This window comes from Molothrus ater, chromosome 1 (genome assembly GCF_012460135.2).
Source record: "Molothrus ater isolate BHLD 08-10-18 breed brown headed cowbird chromosome 1, BPBGC_Mater_1.1, whole genome shotgun sequence".
NCBI classification, from domain to species: Eukaryota; Metazoa; Chordata; class Aves; order Passeriformes; family Icteridae; genus Molothrus; species Molothrus ater.
In genome coordinates this window covers 46,650,521-46,670,275 of record NC_050478.2, presented here as the reverse complement: position 1 = coordinate 46,670,275, position 19,755 = coordinate 46,650,521, and the positions used below count along the sequence as shown (strand labels likewise).

Here is a 19,755-nt window from a genome sequence, read left to right as displayed (position 1 = left end):
ACAATATCAAGGGAATTCTTCACTGACAATACACTTCTTTAAAAAAAAAAGAAAAGAAAAGAAAAAGAGAGAGCCACTCATTATATATATTGAGTGTTAAGACCCTTTGCTGAGCAACATTTCTGTAATCACTGTAATGCATCACTCTTGTCATTAAGCAGTTTAGATGACAACTGATCTGCACTCCTGGTATGCACCACATACTCAGTAATTACTACTACCCTAAAATGGCTCTTTGTACCTGAACTAGACAGATCACCCTAACAAAGAGAAAGTTTAGAGGTCCCCATCACAATATTACATACAGAAAGATGTCAGATAACAGAAGCTTATTTAATTTATTAAACAAAGAGTACATCTCTTACAACTGCAGTACTTCACAGGGTACCCAAATTACTTTAAAAGATGGTGATATATGCTGGAAGCAAACTAACTAATCAAAGCAGAACACACTGCCTTGACTAATTTACACCAAGAAATAAGATTCCGAAGTAGGTCTCTGCTTACATCAGAGACAGTGCACTGAAGATTAACTTCAGGATCTCTAATACCAGCAGAAAAAAAATCAGTGCTCAAGTTAAAATTAATTCTCAAAACTTTTTAATTAAAATACATATAACCAATAGATATGTCAGATTCTCCATTAGCATAAGCTTTTTACCAAGGCTGAATGCTTGTTCTGACCTTGATACAATTTTCAGGGAATACAACTAAACAGGACAAGAATACAATTCTTTCTGTCCTTTGTACTTTGACAATTCATAACGCATACCAAACCTATTTCTGCATAATTTTGTTTAAATCAATTTTATGCCATCTGGAAGAAATAGAGAAAGCTTTATTTTTTGAAAACCATTACTATTGCCAACCACCAGAAGCAAGCCTGTTAAAAAAATAGAATCTTACAGCCCCTTCTTATTAAACACCAAAAAAAGAGCAAATGATAAAAAATTTGAAAATACAATTGGGTATAGCTTCTTTCGATAATCTTTTTAAGTGGAAAGCATCAGATAAACATATATTATAGATTTTTTTAGTAATCCATAAAAGCTTCCAATAGATCACATTAAGCCCTTCTTTCTCAGACCAAGAGAATATTGGCACTTTTCTATTCTACTCAGAGAATTCACTGGGAGGAATTACATGAGTTTAGCTACAAATGAAGATCACTAGGTAGTGGTGCAATGTGTCTTCAACTTGCTATTGCTGCCATAACCCACTGTCTTCTCAGTAAGTAAAATTAACAGCATGAAGAGAATGATTACCAGACACTTTAAGGAACTGTGATAGTGCCAGCAGTAGTGGTAAGACCACCTCTTTGGTCTTCAAATTTCCTCTTTTGCCCAAGTTACTTAACATTTGATCTTTTGTGTTTGGACATTCCAACACTGTCAAATAATCAATGAGTTTGAAACTCTGCTTTTAAGGATAACAAAAGTAGAAACAGTTGCAGTAAATTAGTGGCTTTAAAACCACGCATCTTTCTGTCCACCTACTCATATTAAGAGCAACTGAGGGAGCTGGGGTTGTTTAGGCTGGAGAAAAGGAGGTTCAGGGGAGACCTTACCACACTCTTCACCTCCCTGAAAAGAAATTGTAGCCAGGTGGGAGGTGATCTCTTCTCCTGCACAACCAGCAACAGGACAAGCAACATTTCAAGCTGCACCAGAGGAGGTTCAGGCTGGACATGAGAGTGGGCTGCCCAGGGAGGTGGTGGAGTCCCCATCCCTGGAAGTGTTCAGGAAATGACTGGATGTGACAAAGGTTGGACTCCAGGATCTTGCAAGTCTTTTCCAACCTTAAAGCTTCTATGATTCTAGTTATCTCTGGCATACTCTGGTCCTCTTGAAAGCAGGCTAGCAGGCAGAGCACTGATTTCCATATCAAAACATACTATAAAAGAATGTTTGAGGTACTTGAACTATGGTCTCTTACTTCTCTTATTTTCTGGCTGGGTCACATACACACACATGAGCAAAGGAACCGGGCACCACTACTCCATTTTCAACTTTTCTCCCTAATACAGGACTTTCCCTGCCCAGGGAAGTGTGGCAATCTCATTTCTTCACCTTCTTCCCATCACTTGACAAACTTATGTTACCCTGAACCAAACTAAGCTTCAGGCTGAGACTGATCTTTTTTACTGAAAAATTATGGGGCTTATTGGGAAAAGCAGAAAGCGCCTCCCTTTTATTTTAGTGATTAAGGGTTTAAAGCTTACTAGCTTTTTGCCCCCATTTCTTTTAGACTTAGATGGTTCACTGTACCAGAAGAGTCTTTCTGAATTGTTCTGTTGCATGGTATTGATTCAAATAGGTGGAAGACTTATCTATTAGTTTTTATCATTAAAAATGTTACTGAGTGTCATTTAATGTAATTTTCCAAGCTGGATAAAAGGCAACAAATTTCATGTGTTTTTCTCTCTAAAACCACTGATCTGCAGATATATTATCCACTTTGTTTCTAAAAAGAAGGAGGGGAATAAACATAATATATCTACAGTAAACTTGTCTGTTCACAAGAATAAAGAATACAACCAAATGGAAAACTGGCTTCAAGTTATCCATCATTATGGCCCACTGCCTTATGGTGGTTTTGTGGGATTGTATTGGTTTATGGGGTTTGGGGTGAGGTTTTTTGTTACATTTAAGAAATTTTAACTAAAAGATAATTTGTACTAGCCGATAGCAAACAAGAAAATATTAAATATTTCAGCCTATTTTTAAATATTTCCTTTTGGTACACAGCTGGAACTTTGTATTTAAGAAGTGGTTACAATGACAAGTGGAATATAGAAAATATAAGGCACAAAAAACTAATTCCAGGTGATTTTTATGGCAATCAAGAGCTAGGTTGGATTAATGACAAGAATTAAAGTGACAATTTCCAATAAATTCTAAAAATTAGAGTTCATAAAAATTACTCTTGCCAAAGATACAATTATTAGCTCAAAGCTTCAAAAGTACTGGACGGCAATGGAAAATTCAAAGAAATTTTTTCTTATGTCAGTCATGACAGAATTAATCCTGCTGGAATTACAGAAATAACCTTAACTTTGATTTTGAGAGTTTAATCTCAGTAAAGGATTCTTTCCTTTACTGAGATTAAACTCAGTAAAGGAAAAAATGGTATTTTTTACATTACTCAAGATCTGTAGAGTAAAACCTATATGCTATCATGCATAAAACCTAGCAGGCTATCTAGTCTTTCCCAAATGATTTTTTTCTATTTTCTGTGCATTACATTCGGATCATCTTCTTACAGTAAGTAGAGACACTTTTGATAATAACTCCTGTGACTTTTACAGGCACTTCAGAAGTGTTTTCTGACACCATTTCTTTTTCATCATTGCCTTCAAGTACATTTTTCAACTTTATCTAATCAACACTGCGAAGTGGTAAATTTATAGTCCCTAATGTAAGTTAATTACTGTAAATCATAGAGTCAATTAAAATATGCATTTCACCCTCAGGCATATTTTTCTTTCAAATTGCAACTTCAATAAAATCCTAAGATCTAATAGAGACATTTATTTGGTTGGTATGACTCCAAACATAAATAAAGAGAGATGGAAATGTACTTCCTCAACACCGGTTTATAGCTGTTACTGTTAACTATAGTTACACAAATGTGACTACAACAAGCAAGGAATGATTCTGAGCAATGAAGCACTTGTATGTAATTATTTGGTAACATCAGGAGAACTAGGAAAATATTTACTCTTCAGTAAAGTTGCTGTTGATGGCTGTATTGCCAAGGGCCCTCCATCAGTCTTAAAGTCAGAATGTTTGTATCGACAGACCTATTCTCCCTTTGTAATGTGTTAAACAAAGAAAGCATTAATACCTTAAACATCAGGCATATGAGCCATCAGTCAATCCAGATGCCATCCAACCATTATATCAAAACTATCCTGTGTAGCATGAACCCTTTGAACCCTTTAAATTAGCCTGGACAAATTCCCTCCTCTCCCAAACGGATTTCCTATTGTAAACACGTACTTTATAACAAACTCAGCATTTTTCAAATCCTTTTCTATCCAGAAAACTCAGCTTGGTAAGGGATAATCACTGAAAAACACCCCTTAGAAATATGAGGGGGTTTTTTGTTTCAGACTTTACAGTACCTCAAATTGCTGTCAGTCCCTGTTACAATCTAATAACAAATATGTTAGTCTAGCAGAACAGTGACAAACTCTCCATGTAACAAAATCTCTAGTACTTTTTAGCATTATTAACAAATCATGGATTCTTTTGTCTCCAAAAGCACCCTAAAGTGCTTTTCTACCATATATTTCAACAGATAGAAAAATACAGAACTCAAAACCAGTATACATGTGAAAGTATAGTTTGCATACAGCTGTAAAACTATGCTCTGAAATAGTATTAATATATACTTCTATATTCTAACTATGGATTTTATTTTAGTCCCACGGTAACAAAGTACATTGGGCAAAACTGTACCTAACTTCCCTGCAAGTACTCTTCTTCAGTTTTGGCATCAATTTTTAGTGGCTTCATTATCAGAAGAATTAGCTCATTTACCCCAAGAGAGATCTCGTTATATTTCTGATGCTCTACTTCTACAACTGTGCATCATTCATGAAAGAATCACTGAAAAATAGGAATGTCCTTGTATTTCCAACACTGAACAACCCTTTTTAGTCAGTTTTATCAAAGCAGTGCTATCTAGGTGTTAGTTAGAAATTTACTGCCAGAAACAAAACATGATGCCAAATATCTGTTATTCATATAAAATATGCAAGTTTGCAGTATTTCTTCCACTATTTCATTGTAAAGAAGAAAACTCAAATTTTATATGTTCTTAGACAAAAGTCTGCAGCAGGAGAAATCATTTAGTAGTCTGAGAAAAAATGGTGACACAATGAGAACAGAGAATGCCACTTTCGCATTTGCTAAATATCTAACTGAAGTGATTGCCAGGTCTAGAAAACAAGATACAATCTGTTCTAAATGAAATGGCATGTATGAGAATAATGTTGATGTTATGGTAAAAGAGGCATTTCTTTTTATGTTAACAGTGTATTCCAAACATTTCCCTTTTTTTAAGAAAACACTTCCATAGTTTAACGCTCACAAGGCAGAAAATATTCTGGAGATGTAGACTGCATCCAAACTGTCTTCTAACACATTCCCTCCAAATAAAAATACAACAAATCATTGTGCAGAATTGTTTGAAGAGTAAATAAAAATTCTTCAGAGTATTTTCTTTCACCAGTGTTCTACTTCACTGCTTACAAGGAAACCTGAATACTAGCTAGAAGCTTCTGTCTGTAAATATCATTGGTATGTCAGAAGATTTCCCCATTCCCTGCCTAAGCTTCTTAAATTACATTCAGATTTCTGTGGTACCATAATTTGGCACATAATTCAGTATTTTGTAAAGGTTTTGTTTCTATTTCCACCTCCAGTTGTTGGTTTACATTTTTCATCCTGACTGCTCTGCAGGATATACATCCTTACAATGCTTATGTGAAGTCTTGCAGCTTCAACATGGAACATTGTTAACCACCACGTTAAAACCACACGGAGATATAGGCTGAAACAAAATCCTACATTACAGGATACAACAAATGGTACCATATTTCATCAAAACATGCAGCAAAGCAACCCAATTCCTGATGGCAAAATAAAAATTAGTCATATAAAAAATGTTTGTTTGGGCTTTTAGGAGATCCATAGGAACTTTCTTTGAATTCAGTTCATGGGAATGCACGTTCCTCAGTTTCAAAGCTTGGTTTTCCAAGTTTAAATGAGGACTAAATCCAAAACAAATCTCAACAAAACTGTTTTGCTTTGCCTGGTATGAGTCAATATCATGTAAAATGCCAAAACACTTTTTGCCCCCCAGGTGGAAATGGCAGAAGATCCTAGATTCACTTGGAACCCAGCACAAGTTTTCTAAAAGACCACAAGCCATTCTAAGTATTCCAGGTATGCACCGAAATCTGGATTCACTGTACATTGCAAAAACCCTGTGCAGAGCATGAAAATTGAAATTAATGTGTACTTAAGATAATTGTTGAAACTAACTGGGGATCAACTCTTAATTAAGTTGAGAACATTCTTTAATTCCACTAAAGCAGTGTTTAGCTGTGGACCTTAGGTGTGGATATAAACAGCATCACTTGTGTTCACAGACCAATCTCCAGATTTTATACACAATCTCACCTGGTCATACTCATTAAATCAAAACAGAATTAGCGTGACATCCACAGAATGCAAAACTATATAGAGCATGGTTTGGAGTACAAGGAAATTGTCTATTCACAGTACTTTGCTTAGATAAGTTTCATCCCTTATATAAACCACTGTAAATACACTGAGGACAAAGTATGGCAAATGATTAATAAACTCAAATGTATGTACTGTATTTGCTGTGTGTACCTTTTATGTTTCTATTGGAATGTGGACATGTATGTTATAGAACATTCATATTAAGAGTCTTCAACACCTAGGGGTCTTATTCTGTTTATCCTAACCACAGGACAGAAGGTGAAACTCCGCTAAATTCATGTGAGACATTCTGACTTGGCCTGGTAAGGAAAGGCTAAGCAGAATTTAACTGGTACCACACATGTCCTCTTTTGAAACATTCTCTAATCTACTCCTACTTTTCCACTTTGCTGTGAAATCAGCACAGTCTGCACCAAACACCTACTTAGTAAGGCTACTTAAATTACTTCAAAGGACAGTCTTCAGCAAAGTACAGGGAGAAATAAGGAAATTTAAAGGCTTAAGATGTGTGAATGAGCATTTTTTACGCAGCTCTTACAGATTCTTACCAGCTCTTGTGTATCTTCTGCTAATGGCAAAAACGTAGCTTCCAAAATAGCAACTTGATCAGTGCTGAGCTTCTGCCACAAACTAATCAGCATAATCACCAGATGGGTGGCACTTTTCAACTTTGCAAATGCCTGGAACATGTTGGCTTGATTTTCTTCTGCTGCATCTGCTAGAGCTATTACCTGCAAAAATTACAAACATCTGTTAAATATAATTTTACCATCCGTGAACACTCAACACTGAAATTACCTTTGGCACACTCTTGTTTTCCTTTAGAAGATCCTGAGGAATTCTGTTTTCCATAAACACAAACCACCGAGTATTAAACGAGTTATCATTTATCTAGATTTTTCTTTTGCATACCCAAGGCAATTTCAAGTCCATATGGCGACAGGATTAATCCATCTAGTACAGTAAGTGTAGAAAGGATTTTGTTTAGAGCATACTTTTAAAGCATTCCTGAAATTAATCCCCATCATATAATACGTGACAACAAACTAATTTTCAGGTTTATATCACACACTAATCTCCATATGACCAGTAAACCCACTGTATTAATCAAAAACAACACATTGATTTTATGCTATTAAAAAGGCAGCATATAATTATTTCCATTGGAACACAGCTGCCATCTGTTATTTTATTAACTCTCATGTCTTTCCATGTTTTGCCCTAGTTCCTTCACCGTTTATGCCAAAATGTAAACATTATGGATCACGTACATGAAGGCAATATCACTTTAAGTCCCAGACATTATGAAAGAATTTTCAAAATAAAATAAAACTAACAGATTCACTTCTTCTAATATGTTAAGTGTTTTGCTGAGTACTTCAAGATGGGGAAAACCTATTATATGATACTCGGTTCAGAAATCATTTCAATAGGCAATTGATGTAACTTCAGTATGACAAGAGACTTTCCACAGTATTTGAGCTGGAGTACTTCAAGTAAAGGAAAGGTACAAAGTTTAGGGATTCATCCTGGGGGAGCACGACTTAAAAGACCTGTTCTCAGGAGTGCCATTATATCTCCATGCTACCCAAACAACACTTGGTTTACAGAAGCGTTGATTATCTGATTGTTATTTAAATCAACACAAAGCACCTCTCTCAACCACTTTCTGTTTATTTATTTGCAAGACAGGGTAATAGGTGCTTGACTGGAGTTGTGAAAAGCCTCATAGAAATGCAGCTAAGTGTAATTAGTATTACAGCAGAATTTACAAAGTACAACTTGCAGAGCCTGATCCATTAACATTTTGGCAACAGCAGGAAAATGAAAATACTATATGATGCATCTTCAGCAGGGAAAGAGAGCCAACCAGCTGTTAGCATTTGGTGGAGGAAAACTATTTTTAATCTGCAATGCTGGCATTAGAGATGTATGTGTGTTCCCTCCAAGCTCCCATGTGACTGGGAAGATAAAGAAAACAGAATTTTAGGGAACTATAAATATGAAACATTTCAAACAAAATGTGTTGATAGCTTTTGTTTTAGATTTTAAAATGTAATCTTTCCAAATAAAGCAGAAAACCCACAGGACACCCATGAGTCCAAACACTACACAAATCAGAGCCAAGTAACAAAATAGACAAACAAAAAACCCCAGCTAACCATGTGAAGGAGAACGAAGAAATTAATCCTAAGCAGTGAAAACCAACATAACAAACTTTGGTCAGAGAACAGTAATGATACCACTGACATGTCATCTGATGCATCTGTGTTGGCATTCAGTTTGCTCTGACCAAAGCCTTGATGCTTTCCACACCTCATGTTCTACAAAAAGGTGAAGTTCCATATCACAGTCACTTTCCAAGAGTTATGGGTGACAAAGCCACTGATAAGCAGCACACTATGTAGCAACCTACACCAGCTGTCTCTGACCCATGTAACAGTAATTTTATGCATCGTACAGCTTCATCTTTCTGAGACAAGCAACAACAGTAAAATCTTCCTCAGTCTAACAGAGCCCTTCAAATACAATTTCTTTTCCTGTCCAATATACAACTGAAAATTGGGAAGAACAATGAATGAAGATGAATTTAATATGCTAATGAGGTGTGCTCATTCACTGGTATGCTTCCTCCAAAGTCATCACTGACTGGGGATAGTGCAATTCAGAATTCCTGGCAAGCTACCTGTACCCTACCATGGATAATGCTCAGACAACATTAATTTTATTGAAGATCTAAGCAAACAGAGTTACCCTTGTGTGACAGCTACCTGAACCCCACTTACATAGCAAAGGCTACTTTCTGGAGTCATTCATAAATTCCCAGGTGATTTCTCACTCTGTGCTATATTTCAGCTGACACTCTCCTATGTACTTCAGAAACACAAACAGGATAAAGCAAAGTAACTGACATGGCCTTTTACCTTATGGAGCCTTCATTTTAGGATAGGTTTTCTTCCTATTTTATAAACATGAACAAAGGAGATGCTCACCTTTTCACAGGCTCTAGGTGTAAAACAAATATATCCCAGTACTTCCAAACAATACCAGATGTACCAAGTCCATAACCTATTTTGACAGCAGTTTCATAAAAACCCTTAAGAAGAACAGCTATTAAAAGTTCTTCTTTGGCACAAAATTCTACAGTTCTCATGCACAATAATATTAGGCAAATGTTATAAAAGTGGTAGACCTAAGTTTCTAAAGGAGAAGTGCAGTCTTTAAGCATTGCAGGTCACTGAAACATAGTAATTAAATCTTCAGATAACTGCATATATACAAGCTCTACTTTAAACTTACAGAAATAACAAGGAGGGGAAAAAAACCACTTCTAAGCACTAATCATTCTGTTAACAGATGAAGTGACCCAATATAGCTTTCTGAGATCTGGAATATCCAGGACACAGGACAATACAATATGAATTACCACACGATAACGCAGGCACACACAGACGTAGTAATTTTTAAAAAGCCTCAAGACTAAAGATTCCTTGACAATACATGGTTACACAGTAAATACTTGACAGGAGGGGGGGAAAAAATCTTTTCTCATGGAGTAAAATTACTCTAAAAATCTCCCAGGACATGAGCTACAAATTTTAGAAGTATTCTGGGGCACTTCACTCAAACACTTGTGGAATTTAGGAATGAGTAAGTTTTAACAACATGACATTAATATTTTTAATCATTTTATTTTTGCCTGAACATCTCTATTTATATTTTGTAATATTTGAGGAACATAAAGGATCTGTACCCTTTGCAATCTGAGATCTTTGTCTCTTCAGACTCAATCATGATTTCTCCATCATTTCCCAATTTTTTTTTCAGTTCCCAGAGTAGCTGTTCAATCTGTTTAATATCTATTTTATCTAAATAGATATAAAATCTTATAAAAAAAGAAAACCTCTCCCTGTCTCAATTTTCACAGGATAGGTAGGAAAATACATTGCAACCGACAGTCTCAAATGTCGCTTACATATAAAGATTTCAGACCAACTGGAAACTATTAAGTAAAAAGTCCATCTATATGGCATAAGACCTATCATTGCCTACTTAACATTTTTCTTTCTCCTTCTACAATATCACAAAGCTTTCAAACAAAGAAAATTAAAAATAAGTTTTTCAAATGATCTTTCTAAAATTTATGAATGAAAGGAAAGTATCAGATACAGGAAATATTTAAGAGATACTGAAATAGTGTGGATGTACTATATTGAACATATATTTTTATAACTGATCAAAACTTGCTTTTGATTTATATTATTTTAATTTTTTTCCGAACAGACCCATACTCTCTTTCAATACATGTAACTACAGAAAAGTACAGTTAAGTTATTATGAAAGTATACTGTAAAAAAACAAGTAATTATCCCTAAACAAAGATCATGTTTAACATTTTTACTACATTTCATATTCTCACTTGCAATGGTAGAACTGAAATCCAGATTTTTTTTTTATAGTCTTAAGAACTTCATACCCCAACACTATTACAAGGATTTGACTTCAATAATTTCCAAGTATAGAACATTTCTCAATGTTTTCAGCCTGAAGTGTTTAAGCAGAAAAATGTCTCTCCATGCTTATTTCATTGCTAAGTAGGTCTTGTAAGATGTCAAGCATGTGAAAACTGTAAACTAATGCTGATGCAAGTTTTAAAATCAGTCAGAGTTCTCCATTATTAGAGGTAGTGTAAGATATTTTTAAGTCATTGTTTAACATCCAGCTATAACTTCAAAATTAGTTATGCCTCTTGAAAAAGGCTTGCAACATAGCCCACTCTTGTACATGCAGACGAATTTCTTGAGGCAATAATGGACCTTAATAATGACTCTCCCAGGCTTCTTCTAATAATATAAAAAATACAAACACAATTCCAAAAATACAAAACACTTCCTTCTTAGCTGGATAGGAAGTTGAAGAAAATTTTGAAAAAATAAAGGGCAAGAAATGAGTGTGAAGTTCCAGGGAGCTTCCTTTGTGTTGGTAGTATATTTTCTTGGAGTCCCTAACACCATTGAGACTGAAAACCCTGCCAGATTTTATGCCTTATCCTAAAATGGAAAACAGGAAGAAGTGACAGATAATATGGTTTTCTTTTTTTTTTTTTTGTTTTGGTTTGTTTTTTTTTTTTTTTTGTTTTGGTTTTTTTTTGTTTGTTTGTTTAAACAGAAGAAGAAAAAAACCAGCTATTCACAACTGGTAAAAAAAAAAGCCAATTAGTCTCACTGTCATCTAGTTCTAATATATTTGGTTCAGCTTCCAGAATTCTGAAGTAACTTTACTTTTAGCAGAAATTAAGTATGAAGAAACAGAATTTTGGCATTTAAGGAATAGAGAATCTCTTTACATGCCATCCATAGCACTTATGAGAAACTCTTGTATGAAAATTTTGTTACAATGTGAAAGGTAACATCAGAAATTTAACTATTCTGAAATGAACACATGGATGACGAAGCTCACAGGTCTCTTCTGGCAATTGTTTTTACAGAATAATTTATTGCAAGAAAGTTAATTGATCTAACCCCTTTCAACTATTTTTAAGCAGAATTAGATCTTCATAAAGCAGGATGTTAATGAATATAAAGCAGGAAGAATTGGAGACCTGAGAAATGCTAATTATAGCTTCTTCATTGCTGTTGACACAGGACCTTTACTTCTAGTCTCACTCTTTTCCCAATTTTAGAGAAGGAAATACAACTCAGTTGCCAAACCTAAAACAAGGCCTAACAATTTTTTGTGTGCGGTTTTAAGAAGTCTCCATCACATATCTTAATTCACATAGGATGTGTAAGCATTTGAAGTCAAATATGTTTTTTCTTACAAACCCCTTTTTTACCTCTATATATGAAATTCTTAATACCCTTACTCTAGGAGTAAACTTTTTGGTTTTCTAAACAGGCAAGTCTCAAAGTAGTTTCCAAGACAGAGAAGTAGTGATTAGCAGCCTGATTCCCTGTGCAGACCATCTCACTCAACAGCCATTGTGCACAGAGCTTTTGACAGGTGACTGAAGCTTTATGGAATGTGGGCAGAGATATCCATGTCAGAGGGCGATCTTTATCGAGCGCTCCATCACCAGGAAGAATAGGCACATCCCTGTCACAAGGGAGCACTTCTAAACGCCATCGCATTCCCACAGTGCGGCAGTGGCGATGTGAGAGCACACGTTCGGATTAAGCACCCCAGGCCACGATTATCTGACCCTTATGAGAATGTCTCAGCTTGTGCTAACCATGACTGCAGCTCTTTAAATTGTGGCACAGGACCACCATGATGACAACAAAGCTTCAATTCACTAGACGCCAAATACTCGACTTTCAAGTGAAGCTCAACATGGCCTTGATGAGAGAAGACAGCAGAGACAAAAGACAATGCAGCATGATGACCCATGCTTTATCTGGATGCACACAGCTACCTCCTGAAAATCTACTGCCTCATTTGATGAACATGAAACTAACACAAGTAATTACTATAGCAGTCTGTGCCACTGAAAACAAGAGTTAGATTAAGAAAATACTGAGGGCTGTCAGGGAAGCTGTGCGGTTTTGTTTTCTTCTGTTGCTTCCAAGACAGAATTATCACTAACAGCTGTACTGCACCTTTCTAAATTGGATTTTACCACAAAGCAATACTATCTACAAGCATAAGAAAGGCTGCACATTTTGATGACAGTCAACTCAAACACTTGCAAGGGTTAAATGCATTTACTGTTTACATTCAGAACCCTCTCTTGCAACTTCACAAGAATCAAAGCTGTGTCTTACACAAAACCAAAGTGCGAGTGGATTATTGCCACAGAGAATCATGCTGCATCATTTATTTCAATTCTTTCATTTTAAGAACTAGTGACAATGATGTCAATAAGAAAATCTTTGGGGATAAAGTAAATATAATTTCAGCTATACAGCAGCATAGTAGTATAAATATGGTCAGTTCAAAAGGAAAAAATATCTCGACCTTCTTAATTTTTCCTCTTTTGAATACTCATTAAGAAAATAGGCTTCTTCTTCAGAAGTCTCTCTCTCCAGCTTTTATCTACACTATATTATAGTCTGAATAAAATTATTTTTGAAAATCACTGCAAAATATTTAGTGGGTTTAGAACCCCAGACACCTGAGTGCATTATCCAAAAGTACTTGATTACCAATACATTTAAACCCAAATAAAAACCCTGATAGGTCAATGTCACTCTGTTCCATAGGAATTTTCTATTTTGTCTGTCCTAAGTATATAAACAACCTTCCCCGTAAAATCCAAGAATGAAGACCACCTGGTTAGCTCTACTTTAAATTAGTACATTCTAATCAATGTAAGAAATTCATATTCCTTTGATTCTTAATATGCAGCTCTTCATGTGCATAAATCAATTTCAAATTTTTTTATGTCTTAGCAACACGAATGTAGTGGCAAAACCTGTTTGTTCCCATCATTGTTGCCAGTTTACTGCTTATTTAAACCATCTTAGTGCTTTATACTGCTGCCCATCCTTGACTGAGCTTCCTTGTGTAAAGCCATGGGAACAGAAATGAGGAATTCCTTTTGTCTCCAATGTCCCATCTGCAGTAAGGATTACAGTTAAGATTATTTTAACTTGTTTAATATACTTACCTATATTTGTCTCTTTTTTCCTATATTATTGGCTTTTTGTGTTTGTTTTTAAGAGTTTACCAATTTTGAGACACCAGATGAGTTAATATGGTCAATACTAACAATACAACGATGATTATTTAAATACCTGACACCTCCTCTCAATGGCCTACACACAGATAAATATTGCAAGCAGTTTTGCATGTGAGAAATTGCAACAGTGAGAAAAAGTAACAAATTCTTATTTGGTACAACTGTTAAATACCAAGATGGGGGCGAAAAATTCTTGGAATTATGCTACAAACATGTTCCAAAATATATATGGTACTTTGCAATGCATTTAAAAATAAGTTCTACATTATAAAATCCAAATTTAAAAGTGGAGTTATAAAATTAGTAGCTTATCCAAGTGAAGTAACATCTGTTACAAATTACATAAAACCCACAAACACAGTGAGTTACAATGAATCCTTTACTTAACCCTTCAAAACAAAAGTTCTATTTAGGCAAAGGGATGTGCTAAATAGCACACAGATATGTCACAGAATCTGTGATAGTCAATGAATGTTGAAGACAAAGTTTCATTGTGAAGCAGTGGTTGAATTGGCAGCAATGTATATAAAATACAGCCAAACATGAGCTAAATGGAGACAGAGAGGTGGAGAACTTGGTCTGTGTCACCAAATACATGGCATTATGTAATGACGAACAAAAAAACTTTACAATAAAAGAAAAAAAATTAAACAGTTGAAGTTGAATGCTTCAAATGTGTGTTTAAATAAGCTTTGTACCTAAAAAAACAGTTGAAAAACCAGGAGACTCAACCTGAAAAATTTTAATTGCCTATCAGAGCAATTAAATTATGGATGGCCAAGAAATCAAGACAAATATATCAGATTGTACTTCTGCAAAAATTAATGTACAATGAAGCTCAATGGGTCAAACTAAGCATTCATTTACCCCAGTGGGAGCACTGCATCCATTCAGTAAAGGCAGGATTTCATCCTGTCAAAGACCACTACTCTCACTGTTATCAGTCATATGCACCTAGTGGGGGAAAAAAGCATTTGCAGCATGTAAGATATCACGTGATGAGAGTAGTTTTAGAAATCTAGAATAAATCCACAAATTATTGCTTCCCAGAAAGTACACTGTAAAACAGGTCCTAGAACAGCTTCGGTTCATATCTATATCTTATTGTAATAATGAAAAACAAAAATGTGTTGACAAATACATCTTGAAAAGAGCAATAAGAACAAATCCAAGTAATACATAATATAGCTATTTCCCCTCTGTATAAATGAACACAAAGCTATTCCACCAAATTCTATTCTGATACCTTTAACAATAAAAATATCAATATCAAACAAATCAGCAAGCCAGCTGAAGATAGAGAAGTTCTAACCTGAATTCCAAGCCACTGCCAATCCCACTTGCAATTCTGGCACTTCTGCTTTATACTGAATTAACTGAAGAAATTTCCAGAACTCCTCATTCAGGTGGAGCTAGTACATAATTTTAAGTAATTAAAAAACATTGTGGTTGACTAATACAGTGTCTAAGAGTAAAAGTAAGGCTAAGAATGATTAAATTAAAACTACACATTCTGGAAACAAATTCCAAACATAGAAATCAAAGAAAATGGATGGCAGGCTAATTAGAAGCTCAGACTTAACTATAACACTCATTTCAGGACCTCTCTCATTAAAATTACTTTTCTATTTTGAGACACTTATAGACTTTCTCTGTTATTAGTAAAATCCTGAGAACACATGACAGTACATTTAGAAATAAAACAAGCTTCCCAAGTCAAAGTGCAAAGGTCATCATACATGAATTGCTTGCTTGAATACTTTGTCTTTGAATTCCAAGTTTTCCATAATGTCTTCTATTCTTTTTTTACTGGAAGAGACATAACCATTTCCAAACATAGGAACATCATGATGAAATACAGGTTTTGTAAAACTCAGTCAAAAACCACAATCTATTAACCTTGAAGAAAACAAAGCAGAGATTTAAGTTCTAGTCTTACTGGATTTACTAGGAGGAAAAAAATGTTTCAAAAACATCATGGCATCATTTAGGAAAGTAAAAATTCATTGTTCATACAAGGTGCTAAAACAATATATTTCAGACAAAGAAAGCTCTTGTGTTTCGCCACAGATGAAGTACAGCACAGACCACGTTAATGCTCGCTTCACCACAATACCCAGCAAAAAACCCTTTATGAACTGCATGCTACTTCATGTGACAATAAACTTCTAAGTCAACAGGCACTGCCATACAGCTATGATTATTTTTAGTAGGGTACTTTCATTTTCTGGGGGCAAGACAAGTATTGAAAGAGCAAAAATATCCTACTGCCAAGTCACACAGCAGGCTGTCTTAACCTAATAATGAAGCAGCAAAGAGCTGCATCATATCCCTGCCTGAAACCCTCGACCTATAGAAAGAGAACAAAACAAAAAAACACCTGAAGTAACATTACAGTGTGTACAACAGCAAATCTTCAGGTGTTGATGAAAAGAACATATATTTTTAGGTCACCAAATTAGTTGTGCTACAGATAATGGCCAATGATACTCATTCTTCTGCACACCTGGAGCTGCACCTTCTAACTCTTCTCTCAAAGTGAAGAATTAAGAAAATTCCCACCTGAAATACCCTGCTAATTCACAAGCACAAAGCCTACAGGTACACAACCAGGTGCAGTTTTCTTTACCTGCACACCTGCTTTAGCCACACAATAAACTCAGGCAGCGCATTCTGCCAGTTAAACATAAGATTTAGAACTTAGGCAGAAATAAAAACAATATTAATTTTAAAAAATTAAAAGAAAACAAACAAACAAACAAACCACAAAAAAACCCAACAAACCAAAGTAAGAAAATATTCATCCCAAAAAATTTATGTTCAAAATAAGATGAGCCACAAAACAAGTGATTATTTTAGAGTGTAAAAATCATTTAACTGAGGATTATTCTAATGAAGTAAGCATATCTCACCATAGGCTATGGGTAAGTTTCAAAAAGTAAGTCTTCCATTACATATGCACGTACATACTTACAGGGGTGAGACTTTATTGTTCAGCATAACATTCTGTGCCATTCTCCTGGTGCACTTCTAAACACAGCTGAAGCTATATGGCTTTCTAACTTTCATTTCAAAATACAGTATTTATTGATGCACTTATGTCACAAAAAACAATTGACGATTGGCAGTGATTGCAAAAGTCCTTCACTAATGTTTTTGGAAATACGACTTTATACCTACTTGCAGTAAGACAACTACTAGCTCCACTCATATCCCTCATTGTTGTTTTCTCCTTAAAATGAATGAAAATATGGAAGTATGGAAGAGCTAGTAAACAGTATAATGAAACACCTCCCAGTATGTTTAGCACCAATTCTCTATCAAAAAAAAGAGCTGTGTGGCAAACTTACCCGTTTTTGACCTAGCCTCACTACCTCTTACCCTAGCATGCTGACAGTAAAGCAAAACAGTTCAGGCCACGTGGAGTTAAGGGGAAGAATCTCTCACTTTTTAAAAGTCTTTGAAGTCACACTCAAAGATTCACAGTTCACCATTGCTTCCTAGAAGAAAGCCATTTTATCCATGAAGGAAAATTTTGACACCATCAAATATACAAGCCTGAATGCATTTAGATAACAACCTTCCATGCAAACATCTGATTCCTCAACTTCTCCTTTATTCTAACAAGCAGCTGAGCTTATGGAGGAGATGGAACAAGATGTACAGTTTTAAAATTTTAAGTCCTGCTAAGGCTAAGATTCCCAGTGGGGCTGCTAGAGGTAGGGAAGCACAGGGTAGAGATAGCAAGTGTCAGGTACAATTCAGTGTCTGAAATGTGATAATTAACCTTGTAACTTTCTCTGGTTTAAATAGAGAAAAATCTCCTCATTGTCTGAGCAGAAGTTTAAGGATAATTCACTGCATATCCACTCAATTATGTAGAGCAGGAAAGAGCTTGCTTTTCAACACTAATATATAATCACATGCAAACACACCCCACTAAATTAGTAACAAATGCTCTTACTGATTTTGGCTGAGATAGGCTTTCTGATAAGAAAAATTTTCCTTTAAAAAAATACGCAAAAACTTAATTTAAACACTTTTCTTTTTCCCCTGATGTAATACAGCTGAAGTTCATGCCCCAGTTCAGTCAAATCTAATAGTTTTAACTTAGTTTCAACTATTACTGCCATAACAAGAGGTATTCAAAAGGGTATTTATGTTTCCTTTATTCTATTGCATCAAGGTTAGGAAAACACATCTGGGTAGCGTACACTCTAGCCACACTGCAGACCAAAAATCCAGATAAACGTTTTGTCTAGAGGGATGACTAAATAAGTTGGCCAAATATCAGAACAAATTCACTTTGATGTTTTCAGTTGGTGGAGCTCAGAAACATGACCTAAGTTATACAGTTACATCCCCTGAAAGAGTAGCAATGCTCCCTTCCTTCAGCATCTGTCAGGGTAGGAGAGGTGGAGGGAAAGAAGTATTTTTTATGGATGAGGGCAAAATTCAACATGGATAAAATGATTGGAACTTAAGGAAAAACATTTGTCTATTTTCACTCATATTCATGAATAGTCCATATTCATATCTTTTCTAGGACCACCTCCAGTTCTTGCTTCCACTGTTTCCAACAGATGCCTTGCGATCTGATTAGGAGTCCATAAAGAAAGATGGCATTTGAGACTTACACTGCAGGTCCACAGAGCTGAAATCAGACTGCATTGACAGGTTCCATGTAAGCAATTCCCTCTAAAGTGATGCTAAGCCACTTGTCAAAAGTTAATGGTGAAAATATATAAAAATAGATAAAACCTCACATGAGGTGTAGAACAAACTGCCTGAGCTCCATCGATCATGTAAGGAAGCACACAGCTGGAAGGTTGTTAAATGATGGGACTGGAGAGAATTACTGAGCACCATTCCTGTGGAAAGAACTACTATAGAGAACCCACTGTGCAATGAGAATATGAACCAAACACAATGTTCTTTACTAAATGGAAATGGAAAATTCCTAGGGGAATATATAAGACAAAAATAATTTCCCAAAGGATATAACTCCATTGCTTATGGTTAAAGGAACTGGAGGAAGAAGTGCCTGCTACCCACATGGTGCAAAGAAACTATGAGGAACCAGGAAGATATGTACTCTTGCTTTCTTTTGGAGCAAATAGAAGACCACAGCTGCTTAAAACAGAGTGAGATCCACAAAGAAAAATTGTAAGATGAGGTGGCTAGTTTCCCTTAATTTCCTTTATAAAAGAGTGGAGAGACCATTAACTTTTTTTTAACAATAGAAGGTACCTAACTTTCAATGTCTTTTACTCTAGAAGACCCTTCTTTGTCTCCATTGACTACAGAGAAAATCAAACTTCCCTAGATGAAACCTTCTTTTGTGAATCTCACCCACCTATATCATAGCAAAGCATTCCCCCCTTTTTCAAGGGATATCCATAGATGACCCTTAGCCATGAAGTCCATATGAGAAATAGAATCAAAGGACAATTTCATCTCATCAGACACAATCAATTCATTATCAATAAATGTCTTTCCCTTAACTTTATTGAAACGACTGACAGATTGTAAGCAAGATGTTGCTGTGTTCGAGTATCTCAGCGCAGATGTATTCTCATGCCTCACAACATTGCATAAGGAACCCTAAAACTGCAGGGAGGAGGAGGAGGTCTTAGTTTTTTTCAAAATTAAAAATGGAGAATAGAAATAAGCTCAAAGCATGTTACATACTAGTATTCACAACTTTTTACTTCCATACAGCAGCACAGTATTAGAGACACAAAATTACCAACACTTTCTTTTGAAAAGTAACATGTTTTAAATCTGCAAAAGCAGCCACAAAAGAGGTCCACAGAG

General features: G+C 35.4%; 1 protein-coding gene across 1 annotated transcript in view; it reads right to left on the bottom strand.

Annotated features, from left to right (window-relative positions):
- Window positions 1-19,755, bottom strand: part of BBS9 (Bardet-Biedl syndrome 9) — a 283,034-nt gene that overhangs the window by 151,722 nt on the left and 111,557 nt on the right. Inside the window, exon 20 of the mRNA XM_036378769.2 lies at window positions 6,806-6,988. Coding sequence (XP_036234662.1) covers window positions 6,806-6,988 — 183 coding nt within the window. The remainder of the gene's footprint in view (window positions 1-6,805; window positions 6,989-19,755) is intronic.